Below are 12760 nucleotides of genomic sequence, written 5' to 3' on the forward strand. Positions count from 1 at the left end.
GTTGAGTTTTGTGGCTGCCTAGATGTTTCGGTGTTTCATGTTTGTTTGGGCCTTCAATTTTTTTTTTTTAATAAAGGCTGCGTTTTTTGTTTTTGGATTATAGATAGGATTTGTTTTGTGTTTTTTTGTGGATGGGTCTTATTAATAAGCCTTGTGTTATGGTTGTGCTTAAATTTTGTTATGGTTGTGCTTAAATTTTTTTTTTTTTTAAATTTTAATCTTGTGTTTTTATAAATATATTTTAGTTAGTGGTAATATATTGAATAAGTCTTTATTTAAGCAGGTTGAGATTGCTAAAAACTTGTTATTGTTCGGTGAAACTACAACAATACTTTTTTATATAAATCATGTTCTATTTCTCATTTGCTCTACACTTGAAAGTTTTTTTTTTTTTTAGTCTTTATAAATATATTGTTTGATTAGAAATGACTATTAGAAAATATGCACCTGAATATGAAAAACTTAAAAAAAAAAAAAAAAATTAATTGAGTCTCAAAAAGGATCAATGGATAAATTTATTATTAGTAATAAACAAAATATAACACAAAATTTAGATGAAAATATCACAAATGAGCAAGAAATTCACCAAAAAGAGTTAGAAGATAATGAAATGATACAATTGCAAAATAACAATGATGTTCAATTTTGCAATACAACAAATCTTGATAATGAACTTCAAAATAATTTAGAAGAAAATGAAAATAATGATGAAAATGTCACAAATGAACAAGTTCACCATACTGATGTTCAACTAGAAGAAAATGAAAATAATAATGATATGTTGAATTATATTCCTTCAAAATGTCATTATTCTTGATAAAAATCCTAGAGCACTTTACACACCATGTGGTTGTCATAGTCTTAACCTTATACTATAGATATGACCAATTCTTGTCCAAAAGCTATATCATTTTTTGGAGTTATACAACGCATATATACATTGTTTTCTTCTTCTACAAAAGATGAAAAATTTTACAAGATAATATGTCAGGTTTAACTCTTAAGTCATTATCACAAACACGCTGAGAAAGTCGCATTGAAAGTGCAAAAGCAATAAAATTCCAAGCTCCACAAATAAGAGATGCTTTGTTACAATTAGCACAAACAAGTGAAGATCCTAAAATAAAAAGTGAAGCTGATTGTTTAACAACATATGAAATTGAAAACGTTAAGTTCTTATTGGGTATGACTATTTGGTATGACATATTATTTGCTGTTAACTCTATTAGTAAAAACTTACAATCAAAAGACATGCAGATTGATATTGCTATAAATTAATTAAAATGTCTCATTTCTTATTTTAAAGGATATAGAGAAAATGGATTTACATCTGTAATGAATTCATCTAAAAAAATTGTATTGGAAATGGAAATAAAACTTGTATTTCGTGAGAAACGTATAATTCATAGAAAGAAACAATTTAATGAAAATGTTCATAATGAGACAACACATTCTGCTAAAGAATCTTTTAGAATTGATTATTTCTTATATATAGTAGATAAAGCAATTAGTTCAATTGAGAATAGAATTGAACAATTTCAAATATATGAAGATATTTTTGGTTTTCTATTTAACTTCACAAAATTGAAGTCACTAGATGATGATAGTTTACAAAAATACTGTCTTAAACTTGAAGATTTTCTCAAACATGATGTTTATTATGATATTGATAGTTTAGATTTATTTTCAGAGTTAAACGTTTTAAAAGAAATTTTACAAATAAAATATTATACTCCAATTGACATACTAATTATATAAAAATATTAGATTCATTTCCAAATACATGCATTGTTGATAGGATTTTACTAACAATACCTGTTACAGTAGTTTCTGCAGAAAGAAGTTTTTCAAAATTAAAATTAATAAAATCATATCTAAGATCGACAATGTCCCAAGAAAGATTAAGTGGATTAGCTATATAATCGATTGAAAATGAGATGTTAGAAGAACTTGAATATAAAAATTTAATTCGTCAATTTGCATCTCGAAAAGTAAGAAAAATAGATTTTAAATGAAATATATTATAATTCAAAAATATTAAATAAACATTAATTTAATTAATATATAAGTATAAAAAATGCCCAATTTTTAGTTCTCGCCTTAATCCCCAAAATTTCTAGGACTGGCTCTAGTTGTAAGTGGTGGAGTTATGAACTCACATGAATCTACGACTTTTAATTCACTATTCACAACTTGCCCACGTGAGTAAGTTATAACAAAAATTGTGAGTTTTGTTGTACTCATAGCATTTTTGTTTGTATAATTTCTAATAGGGTAAAATTTATATATAAATTTACCCACATGGTTGGCCAATACAGCAAAAACAATATTATTTTTTCAAGGAAAATTAGATCCAACTACATTGGCCATTTTAATCACATAGTTAAATTTAATTGGGGTATCTAAAATATTGTACTTAAGGAATTGTACCTAACTTTTACCATTTTTGTTTATTCCCTCAATGTTTGTAAAACTTCATCACAAAACTTGTGGAATGAGAGTCAGTTCTTATCATCATGGTTGAGACACTTAATGGCTTGGATGTTGTGTATTGAGAGACTTAAAATTTCTGTGGCATCCCTTCGCTTCTTTAGGTAATTATTCATAACTTTTGCTTAAATTGTCCTTTCCGGTTTTCAATTCATCAAATCACCTTATTATGTCTTCTCTCTCTCTTAGTTCCAATTTTTATCATTTTTTTTCTCTCCTTGCAGATATGGCTATTTTGAGAAATTGATGTTGATTAAGCCAATAGTCCTTTCTGAAAGCTCAATTAGTGTGAAACACTAATGCTTGTTTAGACTCCCAATTTTAAAAATTACAGTTTAATTGCTTTTACTCTAACTTATCTAAATGCGGAACAAAAGTAAATGAAATGCAATAAACCAGAATTACTTTAGTGCATAAACATAAACAATAAACAATAAATGTAAAGTATAAGAGTAAGGAAAGAGGGATGCAAACAAAAGATCACACCAAGATGTGTTATCGAAGAGGAAATCGAAGAACTCGGCGAAAAACTTCTCCGCAACCCTCCAAGTCGAAATCGATCCACTAATGAATAAGTTGGAGTACACGAATAACAAAAGACCATCCAAACCTAGTCTACCCAATGTACTCGAGCCCTCCAAGCTCCTGCTACCAAAGGACTTCTCGGAGTCTTGTCTTCACTAGCTTTTCAGATCCCGTAATACCGCCCGATTGCATTCGCCAAGCCTCACTAGTTTCTTTTGGCAAATCCCAAAGGCTTCCCAAGTTCCAAAACACTCTCTACACTCTGAATAGGTGTGGGTTGTGTTTGGGTACAGATCTCCTCTCAAGATATGACAATGGGAGAGGGAAAGGAGAAGAGACTACAGAGATTTCTCACTAAAGGATGAGTAGTTCTCTCTCTCTAAAAGGTGGGTGTGTTGTAGAAACCTCTCTACGGTTTTATCTCAATAGCGTTCTTTATTTTTGTGGGTAATGAGGGTATACAGAGTATGGGTGAAGGGTAAGAAAGCCACACTTAAAATCCTCTAGGTAGAGAGTTTCGTGGGTATCTTGCAAGATGGCTTGTCTCGCAAAGTACTCGCAAAATGCAGCCTAGCACTTGACTCTTCAACTTCCAGTATGTGCTTCTCTCGTGGCCTTTTCGCAGAAACCTTTACTCGCGAACTTCTTGCAAGCTAGTCGCGAAATTGCACTAATCTTCATTGCATGTTTGATTCTTCGCCAACTTAATACTTAACCCAATACAATAATCAAAAAATACAAGGAAATAAATTAATGCAATTACAATACTTTTTGTCATGGAATAAAGCCAACATAAAACATAGTTGTAAATCACAACTTTACACTTTCTATTGGATCAATAAGGCACTAATGATCATTGTAGGTGTGACTTGGTGGATTTAGGTTTGGAGCCAAGATTCATGAGAGGGTTCTTTTGGAATTGGGAGCTAAGGATGTATGGTAGATAGTGTGTTGGTGTGGTATCACCACCATGGTGGAATGGAACTTTAAAAGGATGTGTTATTTTGGTTGATCTTCATCATTGCAACATTAATGGATTGACCTGCCAACTAAGGAACTTAAAGCTTGAGTGGAGCTAGAGTCCGTAACCTAACACCATCAGGAGTTTCAATATGCAAGTGTGTGTGTGCAAAAGGAAAAAAAGTTGCGCTTCCTAAGGAGGGCCTTATTAATTAGATTATGACTATAGAATAATAGAGTCTCACTCTCTATCTTTAACAAAGTTGTCAATATAAGTGGCCTCAATGTTGCAAATGATTGCAACTTGGTATGGAGCAACTTAGATATGGGTTGGGAGTACGCCACCAAGCAAGTGGATCAGGCAAAGAAAATGGTAGTCACCACCTAGTTGAAGTCCAAGAACCAATCATGACCCCTATATAGACTCCCAATGAATCAAGCATTGAGTTTGAAGTTAGAGAATGGGCCTAAGAATGTGCCAGGCACCAAAGCCTAACCATCGAGGTAGTTGAGCTCCACTTACATATTCAATGACTTCATTTTAAGAAGGACCCCTCTAATGGACCTATCCTAATCATACAACAACTCTCTCTCTCTCTCTCTCTCTCTCTCTCTCTCTCTCTCTCCCCCCCCCTCTCTATCTCACACACACACACACACACACACAGAGCAATTAGAATTTTGAAAACCAAGCAAGCATGTTCTTCAACGACGTCTCTATTCAATTCAATTTTCCCAACGTGTTTCTAATTAATCATGTTGGGTTATAGATTGACTCTGGTTAATTAATTCAATTACCCTGGTTGATTAATTATGTCAAATTACATGAAAATCATGAAGGCATGAACAAATCACCAAATAATCTAGAGTATAGCGGAAATTAAATTGACACGGTAATTTATTGACTAATGGGGAAAGCCTCTCACAAGACAAAAACTCCACCAGGTGATTTTCAAGTCACCACTCCCAAGAATCACTAATCAAAATCAAGAAATTACAAGTACAAGGAATCTTACCCCAAACCTGGTCTATCCCAAAATACTAACCTACAGTTGAATCATTATGCCAATCCTCAATTGGTCTTGATTTTGTAGAGATTTCTTCTCTTTGCACGAATCTCAGTACATGACTAACTCTTTTACATGGATCCTAGTATGTGACTAACTTCATTGCAACCATTTTGAATGTTGCAGTTGATTTGCAGCAACTTCACATAAAAACACCAATAAGATCTTCAATTGTTGGTGCTAGAGACTTTACTTGGTATAGAACCTAAAGACACACAAGAATTGCAACAAGATCTCTTTCTTTTGTTGGAAGATCTAAGATTTCAAAAAGAAAACCTTATGAACTCTTTAGGGTTAGGGTTTTCTTTCTCTACCACCTTACTTATATAGGAGCTTAATGGGCCTTTTAAATGGGCTCTCTTATTCCTATTAGGTTTAGATAAGCTCTCCTATTCCAATTAGGTTTGCTCTCTTATTCCTCTCTTATTCCTATTAGGTTTAGATAATCTCTCCTATTCCAATTAAGTTTGCTCTCTTATTCCTATTAGGTTTACACAAACCCATAAACAATAGCCAATTAGAACCCAAACGTTGTAGGCTATATTTTGAAATCCGTCAGCTTGATAGATCGAGGTATTGAGCTTCATTAAATCTCAATAGATCAACAAGTATCAAGAAGGTATTGAGATCTGCAGCTTCATCTTTCTTGACTTAGGTATCTCCAATTACACGTAAAGTGTGTTTTGTCATAGGATATGCCAATTACATAAAAATATAACCCTAACAAATCAAACGTCCTAATCATGTTACTAAAGAATTATTGAACCCTAGGCATATTACTAGCATTTTATTGAAAGTTAACAATCAAACAAATAGCAAACATGGCAAACAAATATGGAAATATAGGTTTCTGGTTGAGGCTATGTGCATATGACCAAGGTTGATTATGCAGGCTCCTCATGATTCATATGTATGATTAAGCCTGTGTGCACACCCTGAGGTAGAAACCATTCTCAATATTTAGTATCCGTTTGGATACTGAGTTTCACGTTTGTGTTTTGCATTTCATGCTTTTTTTTTTATATTATTGAGAAGCGTGTTTCAGTGCATCCCAGTGGGTTCTGTGCACTGTTCACAAGACTCACAAACCTCTTTTTTAACAAAACTTTCATTAAAAATAGGTCTCATGGTACTATTCACACTTTTAAAAATTATTTTACTACAGTGTTTTCAGTTTTCAGTTTTCAGCAAAATAAGAAGTATCCAAACACACCCTTAATCTCACCTACCTAGAAAGCAAATAAATTAAACTACTAAATAAATAATATACTTAAATTAATAGCAAAATTAAAAAAAGAAAAGAAAGAGAGCACCTACGTACTAGGTAAGAAGTCAAAGCTTGATTTTGACCTTTCCTATCGTCGATGGTGTACCAATTATGCCAAACATAAAAAGAGGTTAGTAAACCTTATAATTGAAGCACCAAATACCTAGGAGAAGCCTTGGCCAAGCAAAAATGAAATGAACTTAAAGAATTTTGAGAAGAACTCCCTCTAGAATCATTTTTTTAACGATTCTAGTTCATATTTCTTGGGAATACTTGCTTGTGTTTTGAAAAGTGTGTTCGTGGGGGCTATTTATAACTAAAATTTGTTGTGCATAACCATTTCCTACCAATGTGGGATCAGTTTTGCGTCTTATTTTTCAAGAAATTGTTTTCATAAGTAGTTCCACAAACTTAGGCCTGCTTATGTAGGCTTCATACCCTGTTCACACAGCCTTGAGGTTGCACATGGAGATATCAATACCTACGGCGCAAAGCTAGGGTTTTTGCTAGTTTTTTTTTTTAATAAATAATTTGAGTTCTCTTGCTTCTTACTTGACTGCAGCCTCTTGGTAATAGATCCCTAAAATTTTGTAATTGGGGAATGAGGCCTTAAGTTTTATGGGGTACAAAATGGGGTGGATACTCTCCCAATGGAACATCCAAAAATATGGTGAGAGAAGACACAGAGGAAAGATATCCCGTTAAAGAAGTGTGCTATTTAATTATTGGCGAAAATCACATTTTGGTCCCTACATTTTGACCCGATTCCCGTTTTAGTCCCTAAGTTTTTTTTTTACCGCTTTTAGTCCCTCTCCAGAAAAGCGGTTCCATTTTAGTCCCTACCGTTACTTCATAAACGGATAAGGCTGATGTGGCAAACGGCATTGGTAGTCAATAATAAAATAATATCTACAGTACCACTGTTAGTTACTCCCGCCCATTCCTAGTCACTTGCCACTCACGTGACAGTCCCTAACCAAGCAAAACCCCAAATCAGTCAGATGAGATCTAACGGCGAACTTGCTGAAAATCCCTAATCTCTTACCTTACCTTACTCGTTGCTCATCACAAGATCACAAGACCGATCAAAGAACCCACAAATCGGCAAGCACAAAAATCCCACAAATCGGCAAGCTTCAGTGTGTTTGTGTGTGTTGAGCAGATTGCGAAGGTCGTATTTCTCTCCAACTCTCTCTCTCTTATGTTATGAATGCCATTTTAAGTGCTGGGTAATCGTTCTGGGTTTGAATCGCAGTTGTTGGGTTTTGAGAATTTGGGAATTTTGAGATGTTGTGTTTTGTTATTGCTCTGGAATTTCAATCTATCTTTGTTTCTCTCTCTCTCGTTGTGTCTCACTTTCACTCGCTCTCTTCCTCTCTCCCTTTATAGCTTTTGTAGTGGACATAATACTGACCATGATAGTGGAATATTGTTTGGCTGTTGTGTGTTGCTTTTGTTATTTGTGTCTCCCTTTATAGCTTTTGTTTTACTTTTGTTTATCAGGGACCACATTATCAGGGACCACATTACTGACTGTAATTTTGTTGGCAATTGCATTGTTTGTCTGTACTATGTGTCATTGTTTATCAGGGACCACTATATTGACCTTTGATAAACCATGGAATCTTTGTGTTGGTATTTGCACTGATTGTCTGTATTGTGTCTTGCTTTTCAAGAAGTGGCTAGGTCCCTGTGATCCCTTTGTTGGTATTATATGCTTTTTTATTTGTTTATTAGCCTAACAAAGTATTATTAATATCTGTTTTCATTTTCATTCTGTTTTCTTCCCGTGACTTGCATGCAGGATGAATGAGCTTTTTACTCTGCATGTCCACCATGGTGGGCATTTCATGTGGAACCCTCAAGCGTATGTGGGAGGGACAGTTGATATAGTGGATAACTGTGACCCAGATAGGTGGTCAAAAGTAGAGATTGAGAGTATATGTAGGGATTTTGGCTACTCTGAAGTAGATAAGCTATGGTATAAAATGCCTGGTGTGGACCCAGAGCGGTCAAATTTCCATCAGGTGGTTGATGATGATGCTGCTATGTTCATGACTGACTTGGTGAAGGGATATGGGGAGATTCATGTCTTTGTGGAGCATCCAGTGCATGAACCAGTTGAGTTACCAGTGGAGGATTTTGATCCCTTAGCTGCTGCAGTACCTGGTAGTGAAGTAGAAGGTGTAGGTGTAGAGGTTTTTGCTAGTGACAGAGTGCTTCAAAATGATAATGAAGAGTACAGACCTGATTTTTCACAATTTGGAGGCCATGATGATGCTGAATTTGTTAATGAGGAAGTTTGTGCTAGGAGGGCTGGCAAAGCACCAGTTGTTGATGACCAAGTTGAGGAGAGTAGTGAGGGCAGTGATGGTGCATACTTGGGCAGTGAGGGTAGTGAAGGCAGTGAGGATGAGAGGAGTGACTTAGAAGAAGAGGCAGAGGCAGAGGCAGAGCCAGAAGTGCAACCAATGAATATTGGTGAAGATAGTCCTGATAGTTGGGACAATCAAGCTGAAAATGCTGAGGTTGAAGCAGGACAAATGGGTGGTGGTGTCATGAATTCTGACTATGAGAGTGAGGAGTTGCTTAGCCTTGATGAATCATCATCAGGCAGTGAGGGTGGTGATGATTCAAGTGATGATGACATCCCTGTTGCTGAGGTTGACAATTCTATTAGGAGCAGCAAATATCCAATCTTTAGGCCAGTAGCCAAAGCTGAGAACCTTAGGTTTGAAAAGGATATGTTGTTCATCTCAGCTAAACAATTTAAAGATGCTATAACTGATTATGCAGTCCATGGTGGTTGGGGTATAAAATTTGTAAAAAATGACTTGGTGAAAGTGAGAGCCCGATGCCAGCCAGGGTGCAATTTTGTTGCCTACCTTGCAAAGGTGCCAAGGGAGAAGAGTTTTAGATTGAAAACACTGAACATGGAACACACATGCAGCAGAAGCTATAGAAATCCAAGGTGCACAGCATCATACATTGGGAAGAAGTTAGTGAAGAGGGTTAGGAGACAGCCTGGCATAAAGCTTAAGGATATTCAGGAGGCTGTGCATGAGAAGTATGTGGTTGACATAAGTGCAGGCAAGGCAAGTAGGGCTAGAGAGAGAGCTCAAGATGCTGTTGATGGGACCCACACTGCATAGTTCAACCAACTATGGGAGTACTGTGATGAGTTGAGAAGGTGCAGTCCTGGGAGCACAATATTGATGAAGGTGCATACTTATGAGGATGGTGATTTGGCAGCTGAGCATGGATTGGCAACTGGGCTGCCATATTTTGAAAGAATGTACATCTGCCTTGAAGGTTGCAAGAAGGGCTTTTTGGCAGGGTGCAGGCCAATCATTGGTCTAGATGCATGCCATCTGAAGACCAAGACAGGTGGTCAGCTGATGTGTGCTGTTGGCAGAGATCCCAATGATGAATACTTCCCATTCGCATATGCAGTAGTAGAGGCTGAAACAAAGGAGAGTTGGACCTGGTTTCTTAATTTATTGCTTGCTGACATAGGAGATGACAAGCAATGGGTGTTCATATCTGACCAGCAGAAGGTATGATGGTAGCTTTATTGCTTGTTGAATTATTTGTAGTTAATGGTAGCTTCATTGCTTGCTGAATTAAATGATTGTGCTTTGCAAGGGTTGGTGAACACCTTTGTTGACAATTGGCCACAGTACGAGCACAGGATCTGCTGCAGACATTTATATCAAAATTTGAGGAAAAATCATCCTGGTGTCATTATTAGAGACCTTTTTTGGAAAGCAGCCAAGGCTACCTATCGGCAAGCATTTGAGAGGGCAATGAATGAGCTAAAAGAGGTGGATGAAGATGCATTCAAATGGCTGCAATCTCAGTCAACAACTATCTGGGCTAGGCACATGTTCAAAAGTGATGGGCAGAGTGACATGGTCTTGAACAACATGTGTGAAAGCTTCAACAGCACGATAGTTAAGTTCAGGAGCAAACCTATAATCACCATGGTATGCATAATTCTCCCTTTCATGTGCATTATGATCCATAGACCTATGTAATTCATGAATGATTAATTCTCCCTTTCTCTCTATGTGCTTGCAGCTTGAGTGTATTAGGCTATATCTGATTACTAGATTTCAAGCAAACAGAGAAATGATTACGAAGGTGGAATCTGAGTTGTGTCCTAAGATAAGGAAGAGGCTGTACAAGGAGAAGTTGGCATGCAGCAAGTGGATAGCATGTTGGGCTGGTCATATGAAGTTTGAAGTGAAGAATGGGCTTGAGAGTTTCATTGTGGACTTGGAAGAGAAGAAATGCAGCTGTAGGAGGTGGGACATAGTTGGCATACCATGTTGCCATGCCATTTCTTGCATATTTTTCAACAGAGAAGATGCTGAAAAGTATGTCAATGCTTGCTACAAAAGGACTACCTACATTGATTGCTATGAACCCATTATAGAGCCCATCAATGGCCAGAATATGTGCGGTCCTACTGGACTGCCACCTGTGCAACCCCCTATCAAGAGGAGACCTCCTGGCAGGCCTAAGAAGAAGAGGGCACTGGAGCCTGATGAACCTAGAAGTCACAGGAAAAAAAGAGGCCTAGGCATCTCAAAACAATGCAAGTTATGTGGGAAATTAGGACACAACAAGAAGAGCTGCAAGGGAGAAGTAGGAGGGAACTCCTCCTTGCCTGGGAGTGCATCCCAAGCCAGTGGGACCACTAGAAGGGTAAGTATACACTTTGACTTAAATATCCTCATTGTTTTGTTTTTCAATTGGCAAACTATTAATTGTTATTGTGTTTATGCTTGCAGGCAGCCAAGGATGCTCAGCCAACAGTACACAGGGCACAACCAAGCTCTAATGATGATGTGACCACAAGTGCACCTCCAACCCCCACTGATAACCAGTCCAATCGAAGACCAAAAAAACAGAGGAAGAGAAGTGCAGTCACTACTGAAACCTTGAATGCAACTGGGAATGCAGCAAGATATATGGCAGCAATGAGATCTGCTAAAAGATAGCAAACTGAAGCAGGACCTTTTTTTTTGTTGTGCTATATGTTGAAGCACTCTACATATATTTATGTAACTGCTAGAACAATTGGCATATGTTTATGGGCTGACCAAATCATTTTTTGTATGAATGTGCTTTGTCACATATTTTGTAATTGTTGTGGTACACCAAAAACTACCATTGGTGTTAAATATTTTGTAATTATTCTCCCATTGTTATGATGATTCAGCTTCCATTATTCAGATTTGCTTTGCTGGTTTTTAGTTTTGGTTTTTAAAATGCTTAAACTCAAATTTGCTGGTTTTTAGCTTTGTTGGGCAGTTTGGTGATTATGCAGACTTGGTGAGCATTGGAGTTTAATGTGCTGGGAGTAGCCACTTTAATGTGTAATGATGTATGAATAAATGTGTAATGATGTATGAATAAAGAGCTGCTGGTTTGGTAAGTTATGCAGAAACTATGCAGGTTTGGTAAATTATGCAGGCTGCTGGTGATGCATGCAGGTTTGGTAAATTTTGCAGCCAGCTCCTTTAATACATAAAGAGAATTTTGCAGCCATTCAAAATTGCAGGCTGCTGCTGGTTTCCATTCAAAATTGCAGTGTCAAATTGACAGTTGATGCACAGTTAATATCACAAGCACAAACACTTAACAATAATGTAATAAATTGGTACACAAATCATAGATTAATTAAAAATACCATATTCCATTGCTAAAGTCTTGGATTGCAAAGAGAATTACACCAAAAAATCAGGCCTTTTCCCACTACTACAAACAACACATTCCAACACAAATTATGGCCTTTTTCCACTAGTACATACACCAAAATTCAGGCCATTTGCCACTAATACATACAACAAAATTCAGGCCTTTTTCCACTAACACCTACCCACCTAATGACCCATTCCCCCCCACCTATTTAGCCAACCAGAAGAAGCATCAAACAAAATAGCATCCCACTTATCACCAGAGACAGCCCCAGGCAAATGAGCAGCCTCTTCTCTCTCTTCCTGTAGCCTACAATTTGAGCTTCAAGGGTCAAAATCCGTTGCCTCTGCTCCGGAATCAACACCTTCCCATGCTCGCAGATTTCATCATCAAGCCACTGAAAAAATTTACACTTGCGTCCAACCTGACACCCAAGGACCAGATAAATGATGTTAAATGAACAACCAAAATCATGAAAAACAGTAACAAATAGTATTAGCAAATACTACCTTACTAGAAACTAAAATAGTATTAGCACAATGTTCTTGTATTAGCACAATTTATATTGTCAGCAACAAGCTGAGTTTTTTTTTTTTTCCTTAAATTTTTTAAAATTTTTATTTATTTAAGAAAAGAAATTCTGGGTTAGACTTAGACTAAAGGGGTGCAAGATTGAAGCAAGATTGAAACGAAAATGAACCTGAAGTGCTTCCAAAGTTAAAAACCCAGAAATTTAAAAACATTA

The 12760-nt window shown here is 36.4% G+C and overlaps 2 protein-coding genes across 4 annotated transcripts in view; both read left to right on the forward strand.

Moving 5' to 3' along the window:
- Positions 1-12760, forward strand: part of LOC126705325 (MADS-box protein SVP-like) — a 95216-nt gene that overhangs the window by 81007 nt on the left and 1449 nt on the right. For 2 of the 3 annotated variants that reach the window (XM_050404232.1, XM_050404233.1), the window contains one exon: positions 8114-9461. The exons of the other annotated variant lie outside the window; for it this stretch is intronic. In XM_050404232.1, the coding sequence (XP_050260189.1) occupies positions 8115-9461 (1347 nt within the window). In that variant the 5' untranslated portion in view covers position 8114. Of the gene's footprint in view, positions 1-8113; positions 9462-12760 lie in introns of those variants that run through there. 3 annotated transcript variants of the gene reach the window in all.
- Positions 9907-11507, forward strand: LOC126705327 (uncharacterized). Its single transcript, XM_050404235.1, has 3 exons — positions 9907-10295; positions 10390-11019; positions 11106-11507. Exons 1-3 carry the CDS (start codon positions 9909-9911, stop codon positions 11313-11315), a joined length of 1227 nt encoding a protein of 408 aa, XP_050260192.1. The 5' UTR covers positions 9907-9908; the 3' UTR covers positions 11316-11507.

The sequence above is a fragment of the Quercus robur genome, chromosome 11, assembly GCF_932294415.1.
Source record: "Quercus robur chromosome 11, dhQueRobu3.1, whole genome shotgun sequence".
Taxonomy (NCBI): Eukaryota; Viridiplantae; Streptophyta; class Magnoliopsida; order Fagales; family Fagaceae; genus Quercus; species Quercus robur.